The sequence below is a fragment of the Vombatus ursinus genome, unplaced genomic scaffold (assembly GCF_900497805.2).
Source record: "Vombatus ursinus unplaced genomic scaffold, bare-nosed wombat genome assembly UNPS02014781.1, whole genome shotgun sequence".
Classification (NCBI taxonomy): domain Eukaryota; kingdom Metazoa; phylum Chordata; class Mammalia; order Diprotodontia; family Vombatidae; genus Vombatus; species Vombatus ursinus.
This window is the reverse complement of record NW_020954559.1, coordinates 39,470,092-39,488,587: the sequence shown is the minus strand read 5'-3', so window position 1 is coordinate 39,488,587 and position 18,496 is coordinate 39,470,092. Positions and strand designations below refer to the sequence as shown.

At 38.2% G+C, this 18,496-nt stretch overlaps 1 protein-coding gene across 2 annotated transcripts in view; it reads right to left on the bottom strand.

The window, feature by feature from the left end:
• The window catches only part of LOC114046241 (transmembrane protein 255B-like), a 134,328-nt gene that overhangs the window by 51,867 nt on the left and 63,965 nt on the right, over positions 1-18,496 (bottom strand). For both annotated transcript variants that reach the window (XM_027866499.1, XM_027866498.1), the window contains exon 4: positions 13,804-13,893. In XM_027866499.1, coding sequence (XP_027722300.1) covers positions 13,804-13,893 — 90 coding nt within the window. The remainder of the gene's footprint in view (positions 1-13,803; positions 13,894-18,496) is intronic.

Below are 18,496 nucleotides of genomic sequence, written 5' to 3'. Positions count from 1 at the left end.
GCCCTGCCCTATAGGAAATCCCTCTTTAACTTGCTCAGGGAATCCTCCACAATGCAGAACACTGAATATCTGATTAATTGTTCTCTCTGGTTCCAGTCTCTCCTTTATTTAGTTCATCTTCCACACAACTGTCAAAATAACCTTCCTAAAGCTCATGTTTAAAATAGTACTGCCCTATCTCTAGGATAAAAGAGAAACTCCTTAACTTGACATTTAAAGCCTTTCCCAGACTGGCTCCCACCTACCTCTGCAGATATATTTCACATTATTCTCTTTTTCTGTACTGTCTCTTATAGCTAAACAGGACGACTTATTCCCTAAACGCAGCCTCTGTGCTCTTCCATTTTTTTTCCCCTTTGCCTTTCCACAGTCTGTCCCCCATGCCTGGAATGCCCTCCCTCCTCACTTCCATCTTTTAAAATCCTTAGCTTCTCTCAAGATTCAAGGGCCACCACCTATGGGAAACCTTTCCTGATTTCTCTGTTATTACTCTCTTCTCAAATTATTGTATGTAGTTATCTATTAACATGCTTTATCCTGTAGTAGAATGTAAGTGTCTAAAGGACAGGAATACATCTAGGGACAAACCGACCTACATAGGTATATGTATAAGTGAATGTGTAAGTGTGCACAATGGGTAACCAGAACAAAAAAAGAAGTAATACATTATTGGAGGAGGTAGTTACACAGTAATACAATCCAGTTGGTATGACCTTAGGAATCTACACAACTAAAATTGCTTGGATTTTTTTATTCATATGGGTAATTTTTGTTGGCCCATTGCACAAAGATGCATATGGAGTAGGCTCTGTAGAGAGAGGCTTTCCAGCATTGAATACCTGATTTCCAGTTATTACCTCGAGCTGTGATTTCAGTTATTGCTTGCTGCAATTATACATTTAATTGCTCATTACATTTGATTTTTATTTGCATTGCTTGATTATAAGGCACATCATTGCTCAAGTAGATTGCCAAGTCTTGATTATATAACTACATTGGGTCACATGGAGTGAAGATGGCTTCTAAGAACCAATCAATCACATTCATGGCTGAATGAATATGGCACATGCTCATGGAAAACTAAAGAAACCTGCGCCTGACTTAGTGTGCAAAGGCAAAGGGGCAAAGGGGCAAGGGACTCCAAACAGCTTAACCCAATGCAGCTCAGAACAGCAGAACTCAAGCAACCCACCAACTTCAACATCCCTAGTAACAGGGATTACAGGTGTGTACCACCATACTTCTTGTGTATTAAAATGAACATTAAAGTAATAAAACTGTCTTACTTGCCTGTGTCTCTTCTGAACTTCCTACTCTCTTCTGTGTATTTTAAAATATTTCACTCACTCTTTCCCTCTTTTCTTACTGTTTTGCCTTCTAACATTTCTGGCAGGTTACTAGTGTTGGGAAGAGCTGCTTAAACTCACCATGAGTCTCTTCATTACCCTTTGAGATGCCTGAAACTTTGACTCTTAGATATTGTGGTACTCCAAGATTCACAATCACATCGTATATCTGGAAGAACATTGGAGATAAAACGATGGGTTTGGTGCTGGGGGACATCAGGAGATTGTTGAAAGCATTATTCAATGTCCATGGCACTAAGGAAAATATATTGAGTTACATAAAAGTAAAGAAATTCAAAAGTTGATCAATGCTTGAAAACACTTTTGACTTTTTTCGTCAGTATCCAATAGGAGTTTAAGATTTTGTCCACTCCTCTGAGTTTACTGGTGCAGAAAATTCCTGGGGAGGAAAACTCCTTCTACCAGTGCAGAGTAGCAACTGTTGTGCATTTTATAGTCTTTAAGAGTTGCCTGGGGCATTGCACTTGAATCAAGGCCTTCCTAATTACAGGCTGCCTCTTTGTAGTCTGATTAAGGTATAATATTAAAGTCGAGGCAGGTAGGTGATACAGTGCATAGTGCACTAGATTTAAAATCAGGAGGATCTGACTTCAAATCCAGCCTCAGACACTTAATAGCTATGTCATTTAACAATTGTTTACTTCAGGTTCTTCATCTGTAAAATGGGGGTAATAATACCACCTAGCACCCACAGTTGTTGTGAGGGTAAAAATTAAATATTTATAAAGTGATTTGCAAACCTTAAAGCATTATATAAATGCTAATTGTTGTTGTTGCTGTTGTTAATTATGCAATCATTTTAATTACTTTTATTTTAAGAAGAAAAATAGAAAAAATCAAATACCTATGACCATGTGTTTTTGAAAAGGGGCACTTGCTTACTTGCATGTATTCTTAATTTCATTGATATGGAGGTAGTTCTAGGGCAACTAATGGTGCAGTGGATAAAGTGCCAGACCTAGAGTCAGAAAGACCCGAGTTCAAATCTTGCCTCAGGTACTCACTAGCTGTGTGACCCTAGGCAAGTCACTTAACCCTGTTTGCCTCAGTTTCTTCATCTGTAAAATAAGGTGGAGAAGGAAATGGCAAACTTTCCAGTATCTTTGCCAAGAAAACCCCAAACGGGGTCACAAAGAGTCTGATGTGTTTGAAAATATCTGAATGGCAACAAAGGAAGGTAGTCCTTTCCACTCTGGCAAACTCTCTGATGCTTTCTCATCTATGTGATTCTTGGTCCTGGCCTTTCTATCAATCCTTCACAGAATCTCTAAATCTTTTTGCATTTCATGCCTATCATGTTCAAGAAGAACACTAACCAGAGCAGTCCATCCACCAAGGTTATGTTTAATCTTTCTACATGACTAAAATGCTTCCTTTTCCAAGGGTTCATACATGACTTTCATTCAAGTTAAATTCAGGACCTTCCTACATAGTTCACTCCAAACAACTCCAGGAAAATGCAGATTAAATCATCCTATTGTTACCTGGGAGCTAGGAAGAAGACAATCTCATAAGGTAGTCAGTCATCAATCATTCAGCAGAGATCTTGGTATTTATTGTGTCATGATCCAGAGTGGTTGTTCTAGATATCTGTATTTTTCCCTCAAAGATTGAGATGCTAAAATAAAAGGATTGTTCATTGAACTTCCAAAAATGGTACTAAATAGGGAAGAATGAATAAGACTTTAAAGTATAAGTGTCCAAAAAGATTTTAGTTCTTACCAGCCCTTGGGCAAATAGTACATCACATTCACCACTACTGGTCAAATTACTTTGGGGGGAGCAGCTAGGTGGTGCAGTAGATAGAGCACTGACCCTGAAGTCAGGAAGGACCTGAATTCAAATTCAGCCTCAGACCAAACACTTGACACTTACTAGTTGTGTGACCCTGGGCAAGTTACTTAACCCCAATTGCCTGAAAAAAAATACTTTGGGGACACAAGGTTCAGAAAGGTGATGTTGGAGTTGGGGTGGTCTGGAGTGCAGAAAGGAGCCCCATCTACTTAATAACACCCTATAGATAACCAGTAAGTATAGTCAAGCACTTCCCTTCCCCCCAGTAGAGCATCAATACATCACAGGTAGGTGGCTAAATTATTACATATGAAAAAATGGAATGGAAAAGAATTTATCAAGCATTTACAATGTGCCAAGCACTGTGCTAAGCACTAAAGATACAAATAAAAAAGTGAGACAGTCCCTTCTCTTAACGAGCTCACATTCTACTTGGGGAGCTCACATTCTACTTAGGGAGATAGCGCCTACAGGACAATGCAGCTTCAGGGCAGATGGAAAGGTCTGTTGGTTCTTAGGGTATAGCAACAGATGGCAATGATCAGGCATCTGGAGGGCACAGTGGAAGGGTAGAGGATAAGACCTACCATGCTTAACACCCCTTGTCAAAGGACATGGTAATGTTTGGCCAGCCTTCATCTAACTGAAAGGACTATAGTTGGTTACTCCCCATTCACTGAAGGTATGTTAGTGATCATGTCTACTCCACAGCTGTCCTACAGGGGTGGGTAGAAGTCTAGGCCCATGACCACTGAGAAGGGGAGATACTGATGACATCATGGGCAAGAGGTAGGCTGGGATATTGGGTGAGGGGCAGACTCACAAACCAACCTGGTCATCTCTATCTTCTGATTACCAGATGCAGGGGGCAGCCTGGGGCATTGGGGGAAAGGGTCCTCCACAGTAAGTGAACTGGACAACTCTCCTTAGAAAATAGGCCTACAATTTAAGATTAAATGATCGGAAGTAATGATTAGAACCAAAAGAGGTTTGATAAGGTAAATTAACACAGTGCAATTAAAGATTTCAAAATCAGTAACAGAAGATGGATACTAAGAAGATCCAAATTCAGCTGAAAAGGAAGTAGGACTTTTTTATGGTACACAGGCTATGCTATTAATGAGATGTTATCATGTTTTTTTTTTAAAGTGTGATTTCTTATTGGGTCAAATTAAAAGTAGTATAATCTGCAAAAATCAGAAAGCAGTACCCTCATTCACTCCTCTCTAATGAGGCCTGAATTTAATTACCACATTCAGTCTGAGATACTGCTTCCCTAAGTGATACAGAGAGAACCCAGACAGGTTGAAGAGGGTGATTAAAGGATTGAAAAAGAAAACACGTGAAGAATTTTAGGTTATTTAACCTGGACAGGACAGAAGAGTGATAATGAATGAATTAATGAATGCTCCCTTTGCCATGTGCTCCAAAACCATCTGTTGAATATTATTTTTTCAAACTTTGTCTCTCAAAATAGTCTTGTGGATAAGATGGAAAAGTTTTGACTGGTTAATAATACAGCTGGGTGAATTCATAGCTAGTTGAATAAATGCACTCAAAGAATATTGATTAATGGATCTTTATGAACTAGAAGGGAGATGCCTGGTGGTATTTGTACCACACATCTCTATACTCAGCTTTGTCCTCCTGAATGTTTTTATCAATTAATTAAATGAAGGCATGCCTATCAAATTTGTGGATGAAACAAAGCAGGGATGAATAGCCAATACATTGGATGTCAAAATCAATATTCAATAATATCCCAAGGATCTAGAACAATCGGTGTGATTGAACTAACCAGAGGAAATTGAACAGAAGTTTAATAAAGTTCTGCCCATAGGTTAAAGGAGAGAGAGAAACAGAGAGAGATGAGACAGAGAGAGACAGAGAGAAAGACAGACAGAGACAGAGACAGAGACAGAGAGAGATGTACAGAAGAGAGACTTGGATCATGAGAAGAGCTGGAGATTTCAGTTGAATGTAAGCTCAAGCCAACAAGACTGCCCAAGAAACAAATCCAATCTTAAACTACATTAATAGAAGTACGATGTCCGGACTCACAGAGGTCATAGATTTACAGCTAAAAGGGACATTTAGTGTAATTATCTGAGGCTCAGAGAGGTTGTGACTTACCCAAGAACAGATAGGTCGTTAAGTGAAAGAGGCAGGATTTGAGTTCAGGTCCTCTGACTTCAGCTCCAGTGTCACCAATTTCCCATTACTCAGTACTGATTAGACTTGATACGGAGCATGACACAGTTCTGTGCCACATTTCAAAACGAACATTGACAAACTCAAGCTTATCCAGACTCAGGCAATAATGAAGGTGAGGGATCTGGATAAAAGCTGTCATTGGGAAGGGGAAATCGATTTATATCTTGTGACTCTAGAAAGCAGAGCTAGGGTCAATAGGTAGAAGTTATAAAGAGACAGATTTCAGCAAATAGGAAGAGCTTTCTAATAATTAGCACTGTTTAAAAAAAATAGAATAAGCTTCTTTGTGACGTATTGCATTTCCCTTCACTGGAAGCTTTCCACTGGAGCTTAACTGACCACATACAGAGTATCCCAAAAAGCTTAGTATCATTTTTAGCTATGTTAAAGCTTAAAGGTACACTAAGACTTTTGGGACACCTGATATTAGAGATGGTCTTTTGGGGAAAGGCCCCAGACCCATCATCCTTGATTGTCTAGACTTAGCCACCATAACTCAGGTGCATCCTGACTCTGCTCATACACTCGCTCTCCTTCTCCCATTAGTGAATTCTTTCCAGAACCACCATTTTTGGGAAGAGCCCCAGACCAGCTAGTCTTCATACTACAATCTTGGCCATCACACCCCCACCCTGGTACCTATCACTGCTTTTCAGCTCCTCTTTTATGTGTTTTCTTTCCCCATTAGAATGTAAACTCTTTGAGGGTAGAGACTAATTTTTTGCAACTGCCTTGCCTAAAGCAAGCTACATGACACAGTGGATAGACTACTGGACCTGTAGTCAGTAAGACCTGACTCAAACACTTACCAGCTGTAAGACCCTGGGCAAATCATTTAATGGCTATCTGCCTCAGTTTCCTCAACTATAAAAGGAAGATAATAATAATAACACTTAATTCACAGGATTTTTGTGAAAAACAAGTGAGATAATATTTGTAAAGTGCTAAGTACGGTACCTGACACATAGTTACTAAATGTTTCTTAACTGATTTGTTGACTGACTGATATAGAGGAGATTACTATGATCAGGTGCCTCCTAAAATCCCTTGCAACTCTGAGATTGTGTAATTCTAATAATTATATTTATATAATAATGATATATTATTATATATTTGTATAATAATAATAAATCATAATAATCATTGTTTTTAGTACAAGTATAATGGGGAACTATCCAATGAGATCCCACTTCTGGGAATATGCACAGGGAATCCATAGGGATGCGTTTTAAGTCTTTTTCTAGAAGTCTATAATGATATGAAATGGAGGGTTAGTTCTAAACTTGAGAGCATGCACAGATATTGTCTAGTTCCTGTCCACTCACTGCATGGTCAAGAAAAGACCTTTTGGCTGATTGCTGTCTGATCTGAAAGTGCTAAGAGCAATGGTCCCAGTGGAGGAACTTGCTTTCTTTTCTTCTGGTAGACACAAGATGTAAACATGACTACTGATGTTAACTAGCTGTCTTCTATCTCCACTGAACAGAGAATAAGAAAAATGGATTCACACTGCAACAGGAGGCTATAGTTTAGCCAAAAGGAAGAACTTTTGATCTTAACTTAATCAGACCCTGGGTAATATTCTCAAGTATGAAATAGAATTTGTTTCATCAAAAATCTTAGCAAACAATTCTAGATCATAGATTTAGAGCTGAAAGGGACTGGAGGTCATCTAGTCTGACCCCCTTACATATGAGGAAACTGAGGCCCAACAAGGCTAAGTGACTTGCCAAGGTTCACACAGGCAGTAAGTGTGAGATTGGATTGGAATAAGAATGGTTCTGTAGCATTTCTATAGCAATACATGTCTCCACATGAAGCCACACATATGTATATCTACAAGGCACAAAGAATATAACAACATAATTCTACAACATCTTGATATGTCAATGTATCAAAGATATCTGATTTGTTGTTTTTTTTTTGGCAAGGGAAGTGGGGTGGCAGGGCTTAATATGCAAACCATCTTAAACTTCTTAAAGAAGAGAGTACGGTTTGTGACCACAGCATTCTAGGCATACTTAGTGAAGATTTGGTTTCCTCATTATTCTCTCTTGTTGTTTCACCCTGGTTGACCTCTTCCAATGACCCACTGGGCATTCAGCAATTTATAAATATCCAGATCACTCATAATGTATGGGTGAAAAGTCCCCAAAAACCAAAAGACTATTTCTTCTGATTATTATCATTTATAGTTTTATAGTTAATGAATCTTCATTTAATTTAGAAAGTGTTGTTTCTTGTTCCTCAAAAATGAATAAAGCTAAGAATTAAATGGCATAAATCTAAAGTTAGTCTTGAGCTAGTTCTGACCTTTCAAGCCTTCAATGAGAACATATTTTCCTCTCTTCTACTTTAATTAACAATAAAACCTTAACACTCATAAATTGTAAAGATTTCCAATAATGCCACAGAAAACTTGAGAGTTATTTAAATCTGCTCAATAGCTTGCTAATGTACTGCCTTGTAGAAAAGATGGAGAGCAGTGAATATTAAATTTTCATAGGTTGATATTTTGGCCAAAATGTTCTTTTGCTTCTCTAGTCATTTTATAGGTCATGGCATCCTGTCATTACACAAATTCACAAAATTAGGGCAAATTATTTGAAGGCTGTCGTTAAGTACAAGAGAAGATCAAGTAATTATCCAATTCATTTGATCAATGTTCATACTCAATTGGACAATCCAGATGCATACTTCAAATGCAGGGCTTATTAGTTGGGTTTTCTATAATTATTAAATGGCCAGATCCTCATTTCATTTTGGCTCAGTCTACATGAAGCCAAAACATGTATTCATACCTTTATATTCAAATTGTTGCTTCTTGGGGGATTCCCATTTAGCTCCACCGAGCCTGTGTTCACTCCTTCTATATTGATCTAAAGAGCTCATTGGTTCTGATGGTTTATCTCATTAAAATTTCAGCCTTGCAATAAGCCATTTATGGTCCTAGTAACCTTTTAATAAGGCAGGGACTCCATTGTCTCTTCTCAATGCCCCCCCAAAAAATACCCATTCAATTTGATCAACCCAAACAAAGAAACAAAAAAAAAAACCAGTTCATTCAGTGAAAAATTCTGTCCAACTGTTGTGTGGCATCTTATAGCCAAAACAACCAGCTTCCTGGATTTTTCACTTTTCAAGAGGCAGTGTGGCATGTCTGTGGCTGGATTTGAAGCCCAATAGACATGGGTTCATATCCCAACTCTCACACTTACTGTGTGACTGTAGGTAAGTTGCTTAACCCACTCGATCCTTAGGCAACTAAGATCTTTGACTGAGTTATAGATGGATTGCAATATGTATTGGTGTAGAGAATTTCCCCACCAATAGAATCAACCATGGATCCTTGATATACTGATGTATCAAGATGCTATAACATTGTATTGATCTATATATTTTTGAACTATGTAGACATGCACACTTGCATCCATATGTAGAGATATACACGGTAACAGAATTGTTACAAAAACATTCTGATTGTAACTCTTGGCTAAACTGATTATCTGCAGTCTATTCAACAACATGGTAATAATAATCAGTTGGGTGGAAGTAAGCTTCTTGAGGACAGGGGTTGTTTCGTTCTTATCTTTGCATTCCCAGGGTCTAGTGTAGTGATTGATACATAGCCATTTAATACATGTTCGTTGAACTGAACTGAACTAGTGAATTGAGATCTCTAATGTGGAGAGGGACCATGGCATTCAGTCTACCTAATGAAAAAACAGACTGTGGCTGGAATAGTTCCATAATGGTTCTACTACAAAATATATGGGCTTGAAGAATGCAAAATTGTCTATTAGATTTACATTTCGACAAATGAACCTCAAAAGCACTTAAGAAGCAACAAAAGAACTTGATATAAGAAACTGTAAATACAATTGGCCCAGTTTGCCAGTATTTGTCTACAAATGAGTGATGAATAAAATCACCACTTGTAGCTCTCAATTAGGCAGTTCTTCCATGAAGATGAGCCATGATCAAGGTGACCAATCTAGCTCCCTAGCCGTAGAAAAGTATATCCCTCACATTTGTGGAGCTTTACACTTTTCAAAGCACTTCTCGTGGATTAGGCTGGTTTGATCCTCACAACGATTCTATGAGGTCAATAGGGCACGTTATTGTAATTGCAATTTGACAGATGAGGAAAGTGAGGCATAGAACCATTAACTTATCTATGGCACATAGCTAATTAGTGGCAGAACTGAGATGAGACCAAATTATAGGACCATAGATTTAGGTCTAGAAAGGACTTAAGTGGTCATCTCGTCCAGTGCCTTCATTTTGCCAGTAAAGACGCTAAGGGCCAGAGAAGGTAAGTCACTTGCCCAAGGTCAGACAGTCAGTGGCAGAAAGTACATTTGAACCCAGGTCTTTTCCACAACACCATTCTGCTTCCTTGTGTCATAGAATCATAGATTATTAGAGCTATAAAGAGGTAAGCATGCATTAAGTGCCTGCTCAGTGCCAGTCACTGCACTAAGTGCTTTGCAAATATTATCTCATTCAGATAAGTAGACTGAGCCCAGAGATAAAAGGATTTGCCCAAGGTCATAGTTAGAACTAGAGCTAAAACTGAACTAATATTGATTGATATTATAGTTGAATAGTAATAATAATATCATTTACATAGAACCTTCAGTTCTCAATATTTTCTCATTTGATCTTCACAACAATCTTGGGAGGTAGGTGCCACTATTTTCCACATTTTACAGATAAAGAAACTGAGGCAAACAGCAATTATGTGACTGGCTTTGAGTTACACAGCTAGTAAGTGTCTGAAGTCATATTTGAACTCAGATCTTCCTGACTCCAGGTCGAGCACTCTACTTCTCCACCTACCTGCCTCATGCATTCTTCTACTGCTCCTTCGTTGTACCTTGCTGCCCTGTACGAATTAGCCAAAAAATTTTCTCAATTTCCAAAAACTTATTTAAGATTGTTCTGTATATACAAAGGAAAAATCTAACTGGATAGCCTCTCAATGACCTTAGCAAGGATTTTCAATGTAATTCAAGTCAAAAAGCAGTTAGCTAAATTTGTACTATGTGCCAGGAACCAGGCCAAGTGCTGGGGATACAAAGATAACTCCAGATTGACCAGCCAAAGTTCACACTCTACTTGCAGTGGATTTGAGAACCCAAGATCACTTCCAAACTACCAAGAGGCCCTAGACAATAACTTTATTTGAAGATGAGAATACAACGCTTGTCCTTAAAAAGCTTACACTCAGTATACATGAACTGTCTATAGACAAACAGCACAGCAACCGCTTTGTTGGCATGGAACCAGGTTGGAAACTTGGTTAATACTATTGGTCATGGATGGTGATTCAAGGATTAAGCAAGTGGTTATTGTTAATGGTAGTTCAGATTTTGACTAACCCAACAAACAATCAACTCTTTCCTGGAGCCCCTAGGAAAACATGACCCTTTGTAAACCTTTTTCCAAATGAGAGAGAGAAAAGGCAGCAATGAGCTACTATCCCTGAAAATTCTGTAACGACCTGGCTTCCTAGGAATTTTCTTACTGAGAAAAGTTCATCCAAACCTTTTGGCATTGCCAGTCCATGTATGTAGAAGCTTGTCATAATACTAGCTAATACTAATTCTGACTCTAGGTACTTCAAAAGTGAAAAGGTAAAATAAAAAGTGGGGAAAGAGAGAAGTTGCATTTGAAGATGTTTACTGACATCAATACTACACATATTTTATACTTAAGTAAGAAAAAATTATTTTAAGCATATATTATTTCTTATTTATCAACAGAGGCAGTAGACTATAGTCGTAAGGGGCAGAAAACTCCATTATTAGTGAGACATGAAAGTTATAATCATCAGTTTGCTGTTTTCTATGCAGCTAGATCATATACTTTTAAGACTTCACAGAGCTAGAAAGACCCTTAGAAGCCACTACGTCTATTCTCCTTATTTTGTAGTTGAGGGAACTGGGACCCCAGGTTAAGTGACTTACTTAGGGTCACATAGTTAGTATGTGTTTGAGGTAGAATTTGAACCCAAGTCTTCCTGATTCCATATCCAATGTTCTATTTATGCCCACAATGCCCTCATCAGTGAAAATCTGAAAGCTCAGGGGTCACATAGATACTAGGGATCAGCAAATACAATTCTCACATGAAGAACACACCTTGTTCCTTCAAAAGATCTTCCAAAGATACATGACTTGGGGCAGCTAGGTGGAGCAGTGGATAGAGCACCAGCCCTGAAGTGAGGAGGACCTGAGTTCAAATCCGGTCTCAGATCAAACACATAACACTTACTAGCTGTGTGACCCTGGGCAAGTCACTTAACCCCAACTGCTTAAAAAAAAAAAAGATACATGACTCTATAGATGTTCCTTCAACCAGTGCAGGCAGCATAGAATCTCTCAGTACCTTAGTTGATGGTTTCATGAGTCACCATGGCCAGAATAGTCACCACCTACAATTCAATCTTTTGACAATGAGTCTCTCTACACTTAGCTAGGCTGCTTCACGATTGGTCATCCATCTCCAGGACTGTGCACACAACTTTTCCAGCTTCAGAAAACTAGCCAGAGCTCAGGCTTCACAGTCATTGTGTTTGAGAACCCAAGATCACCTCCAAACTATCATGAAGTCAAAGAGAAAGACTTTAGTGGAGGATGAAGAACCTAATGCCTGCATCCCACCCTTGGCCCATACATTAATGTATGCATTTGCCAAAAAATCAAATTCTTACTGAAAGGGGACATTGCTTCTAAAGTTCCTAAATATTCATCATTAAGAATGTGTAGAAACTCTTGCTTCTAGTTTCCTTATCATTAAACAAAAGTGAAAACAGAAAACTTTGAGATACTACATATTTGACCAGAAAATAAAATTCTGATGTGTTCAGGGGAGGAAAAGAAACAACATGAAGGTGAACTGGCACTGAGGTCAGAAAAACTTGGCTTGAGGAGCCACTTCTGACTCATGTTGGCTCTAGGACCCTGAGCAAGTAGGTCACTTAACCTGTCAATTCTTTAAGGCTATAAGTTGCAGAGAAGATCCCTACCTGCATTGATAGTGGTAGTTTCATCATCTGAGAGTTCCCTGTACTAATGACAAAGGTCCAGTGTTTCTACTATCCTAGAAGAGGGATACAATTCTAGCGAATTTTTACAACTAGGGAAAACTAGTTTCATGTACAAAGTTCACAGGGGCATATATAATCTTTATTGGTATTCCTTGTATTTTGAAATAGTCAAATCTGTTAATGACCTTTGTGATCTTAGGCAAGTTATTTTACCTCCCTGGGCCTCAGTTTCCTTATCTGGAAAATGTGGAGACTGGAATAGATGAGAAGACTACACAAGAGATTGGAAAGATCCTTGGTTTTAACTGATGATTTCTTAAGTCTGTCCTGATCCTGTTATGAATAGCACCTTGGAAACTAGAGAAAGTAAGGGCTACCCAGAGAGTATGGGCTATCTACAAAGCCAAACTAGACATTTCACAATTTTGTAAAATCATTAATTGCTGTCCAAATGATGCCCTAAATGTTACAGATGGCTTTTTAATTCTTTGCTTGACTTTGTGACTCTAGATCAAGGTTAAGTCTCAAGGTAGGGTTACATAGGCTCCATTGCACAAGATTTAGAAGTAGAATGGATCTCAGAAATCAATCCCCTCATTTTACAGATGAAAAGAGTCCTAAAAAGGTCGAAGTGAAAAGTGACCTGCCCAAAGCAACAATAAATAGCAGATCATGATTCAAATCCAGGTCTTCTGACTCCATGCACAGTGATCTTTCCATTGCATGATGTCTCCTCATTCCATGAGCATGAGAAGTGTTTAAATAATATTGTCAACACTCTGACCTAAGAAGTCATTAGCCATGGAAAATCTTCCCCTACCTTCCTCTCATGTTTTCCTTAGAAGCCCAGGCTATTGCTGGCACTAATTACAAGCTCTTGGCAGAGAAGGGTTTCCTCCTGGCCTTCATCCTGTGGGACTCTTAACTATTGTTGTCAAACAAATACTTTCTTTAGCAAGATGGAGAAGGGGGAGGGGAAGGAAACAAACATTAAATGTCTACTGTGTGTCCAACATGGTGTTACATACTTTACAAATGTTTTATTTGATCCTCATAAACCCTGGGAGATAAGTGCTATTATTATCTCTACTCTATAGTTGAAAAAAACTGAAGCAAACAGAGGTTAAGTGACTTGCCCAGGGTTACTCAGCCACTAAGTATCTGAGGCTGTATTTGAACTAAGATCTTGACTCCAAGTCCAGCATTCTATTCACTCTACCACCTAGTTGCCTTTCCTGGGCATGAAAGAAGGGTGGTAAGAGTCAAGTACTGAAAGATTCTGAGCTGTGTCACATGGAACTCATTGTTTTTACCTGTAAAAACATTTAGGAACAGAAGGAAGATGACAAAATGTATCATTAAGATAGTACTCACTATGTGTCGTGCTGCAAAAACTCCATCAACAATCGCACAGCAGAATGCTGCCACCACGCCAAAGCTAATAAACACTATGGCGGCTACCAACTATAAGAGAGAAAAACAAAGGTGGAATAGGCATGTGTTCTTTTAGAACAACAACCACAGAAACTTTTAAAATATGAGACAATATAAATTTCTCAAACCGGCAACAATTTTGATTTTACTTTTCTCCCCCAACATACAATACATACATACATACAAGCATACACAATATATAATACACACACACACACACACACACACACAATTACAACCTTTTTCTTTATTTATCCTGGTTTATGGTAGAGAAACATGGCAAAATTTCACATTGTATAAAGCAGAGGCCCAACACACACAGGCCGCAATACTCCCCAGTATTGCATTGGGAAATGTTTACCAAAATAAATATATAATGAAACATAGACAACATCACATTTTAAAACTAAGTCAGTATGAAAGCTGCAGTGATCTTTATGCACACTCCACTCTGTTCTATTTGAGTTGGACACCACTAGCATAAAGGACTTTCTCAGATACCCCTGAGAATTACTTTCAATGCCAACTCTATGATTCTGAGTGTGATTCATTTTGCTGGGCTCAATAGCAGACTGTCTCATTCCTGAGTTACAGATAAAATGTTAGAAGTGGAATTTAGAGCATTTCTGGAAACGTTTTTATAGATCAGAATTTTGCTTGTGGTACCCATATAGGTGGCTGGGATAGAGTGGATGGGTGAATAGAGTGCTGGGATTAAAGTCTCATATATTTGAGTTCAAATCTGGTCTCAGACACTTACTAGCTGTGTGACCCTGGGCAAGCCACTTAACCCTTTTTGCCTCAGTTTCTTCATCTGTAAAATAAACTGGAAAAGGAAATGGCAAACCACTCTAGTATCTTTGCCAAGAAAACCCCAAATGAGGTCACAAAGAGTCAGACATGACTGAAAACAAATCAGCAACAACAACAACAACATATATGTTCATAGCCATGGTATGAAAAGTCTTATGCAGTGGGATAAGCACTGGATTAGAAGTCAGAGGACTCCAATTCAAATCCTGGATCTGCTACTTATGACTTACATGCCATTTGGTTAGCCATCTAACATTTCTCGGGCTCTTGCCATCAGCTAAAAATGAATAGGCTGTGAAAATATAACCTTTTTGGGGAAGGGAATTCCTATCTGATGAGAACTACTTTGAAAACTAAAAAGCAGTTTGGCAAAAGATAGGTTTCAACTGGCACCTCACACCATACACCGTAATAAGTTCCAAATGGTTAATTAACTTGAATATTTTTTTAAAAACTGACTATAAATATAAAAATAAATTAAAAATAAAAATTTAAAAACCTAGAGAAAATGGATAAAGGTATTTTTTCATAACTATAAGGAAAGAATTCATTCCCAAAAAAGGGATAAAGGAGATCACAAAAGATAAAAGATGGCTTTGGTTGGATGATTGAAAAGCACAAATTTTGTATGAACAAAATTATAGCTAGGATTAAAAGCAATTATTGATTGGGAAAATTGCATTGAATCTCTATGATAATTCAATATCCCAGATATTGAGATTAATACAAATGTATAAGACCAAGAACCATTCTCCGATAGATAAGTGATCAAAGATATGAACAAACATCTCTTTTAAAAAATTGCAAACTATACTACTAAAATGTGCATACCCTTTGACCCAGAGATCCTACTGCTATGCATATTTCCCAAGATGGCAAAAAAATAGGTCCTATATAAACCAAAATGTTCATAACATTTATGTGCATAATAGCAAAGAACTGAAAATGAAGTTAATGTCCATTCAATTGGGGAAGGGCTGAACAAATTATGCTACATAACTATACATGAATAACATTCCATTGGAAAGTTGTTGCACTATAAGTGAGAATGAATATGAAGAATAAAGAAAAGCATGGGGAGACACACAGACTGATACAGAGAAATAACAATATGCATAATGTTACAACAATGTAAATGGAAAGAATAATGCTCCACCTCACTCACCCACCCACCTCCCCCCCAAAAAAATTGAACACTGTATAATTATAATGATTAAATTTAACCCTGGAAGAGAGGATTTGCACCTCCCTCCCTTCTTTGCAGGGGTGGGGCAATAGATATATAGTCTTAGACTATGATGATATGTTGGTTAATTTTCTTCTCTCCTGCTCTCTCTTTCTCTCTCTTCTATCTCCCTCTCTCACTCCTTGCCTCCCTCTCTCATTTGTTACAAAGAATGATGTTCTGGGTAGGTGAGGGGAAAGGTATATATTTGGAAATGAAAGTGACATAAAAACAAAAGGTATCGACAAAAAATTTAAAGGATTGCCAACTATTAACAACCATTTGAAGGATGATTTCTAATTACTAATAATAAGAAGAAATGTAACAAACAGGGACATTTCCTAATACTGCTTTCATTATTCATCCAGTTTCCCCACATTTAAACACTGACGCCATCTTTGCTTCTTCCATCTGTATATCTTCCTAAGTACAATTACTTAGGAAATCCTGTTGATTCCAATTTCACAATCTTTATTGTATTCATTCCCTTCTCTCTGCACTTAGGGTCCACTGTAGTTCAGGCCCTTATCATCTCTTTGTTTCTGGCAGAAAAGTTACAAGATTTCCATTTTAGACTACTGTAATAGCCTCCTAACTGGTCTTAATTTCCTTCTCTCTCCTTTCTAATACATCTTCTGCAGAGCTTCTAAAACGATCCCATGCTCAAGAAACAGGAGTGGCTCCTTATTACCATTAGGATAAAATGCAAACTCTCTTAGAGATTTAAAGCCTTTCACAATATGGCTCTAGTCTACCTTATTGCGCATATTATCTTTCATGAATTTTAGTTTTGAGCAAAAATGATCTACTTGCTGTTCCCTGTACCTACCATTCCATCCTATCTCTCCATGATTCCTTGGATTGTTTCCCATACCTGGAATACACTCCTTATTCAATTCACCCTTTTAAACTTCTTCCAAGACTCAGCTCAGGTGCCAGCTCCTACAAAAGGCTCTCCATGATTCACTCTCTTCTGCATTTGCTAGAGGCTTCTCTCTCACTAGTATTATTTGTATATACTTTGTATTTATTTATTTGTGCACTTGTTATTCCTCCTGCCCCCCACCCCCAGCCAGTAGAACGCAAGCTTGATTGTCTTATCTAAAATTTGCATCTTTACTAGAACTTAGCAAGATGTACTATACATGGGAGTTATTTAGCAAACATTTGATAGTACACATGAGTTGCTGTGAGCGAATTGCTTTCTAAATTATAGAAAGGTGATCTATTATTTTTGGTGAATGGATGGACAAATGATTGAATATGAAGCCTTGGTGCTAGCAGTGAAGTTTATGAGAGGGGTAAAGGGTTGCCACTGCTGCTTTTTCCATTCCCAAAAAGTAATTTCTGACAAATTATGGCAAGGTAAGTAGGGCGGTGGTCAATGGCAAGCAACTTGGGGATCTACCAGCAAATTCCAGTCTCCTGGCTGGGGAGCCCAATAGTTGAGGTACATAAAGTATTCATGTCCTACTACTCTTAGATTTTAAACTTAATAGAGGTTTACCCAACCTTTCCTCCTATTTTGACAATACTGTAAAAGAGGTACCAGTTACAAATATGATTCCCTGTGATAACAGAAATCTGTGGAAAAGATGTTAATTTTGTCCCCCTTCCTAAAAGGCAATGACATCCCACACCAAAAAATCTGAATTAAATCAACTTTCTCAAGTTTACCAATAGTACCCTTGTTATAAGACTACAGAATTATATGTCTTTGTCTGGAAAGTGTTTGCTGAAATCTGACCTTGATCTGTTTCTCCTGTTTCACACATGATCAACTTATTGATGATTTACAATAGAAAAATCAAAAGCTTTTTTCTTTCTCAAGAGAAAGCAATTATGTACATATTTAGTTAGTGATTCTTCCATTCAACTTCATTTAGACTATTAAGGCCATTTCTTTGCTGACATGACCAAAATATTCACTTGGTTTCTTCCCCCCTACATGACCTTCTCTGGCCAGGCCTCCATAGAACCCCAGTGATGCAAGCTTCCAGATTTGACACTTTTCACTGGGCATCTAAAAGCATGACTACTGTTGTTGAAAGGAGAAGACATGGGACTTGCAGAAGAGAGGAAGAATCCAGGCAAGAAAGCAGAAGAAAGCTATAGAGTTATCCTGCCTCTGACATTTACTGGTCTTATGATCTTGGTAAGTCACAACCTTTCTGAGACTCAGTTTTCTCATCTGTAAAATGAAAAGATTGGAATACATGATCTCTTCCACTTAGCACAGTGCCTGGAACATAGCATTAATAAATGCTTATTGATTGGCTTATAGGAGTGATTATAGCAAGAAGACTGGATCTCTCTATCCTACCCATGCTGGAAGTACAATGGTCATTCAAGAGTCAATCTCATTACTTATTGGCATGAAAGTTTTGACCTGCCCCATTTCCAACCTGGAGAGTTCACCACTCCTTAATCTGCCTGGTGACTCCTCACTCCTGGGTGCTCACCATATTGGTGCCATTCTTAGTGTGGATACCTGATCAGCATTAGCCCTACTGCAGGTCAGAACTTTCAAATGCAAGTGATCAACCCAGCAACCTCTGCCTCCCCAGGAACAGGGACTACAGGTGTGCCTCGCCA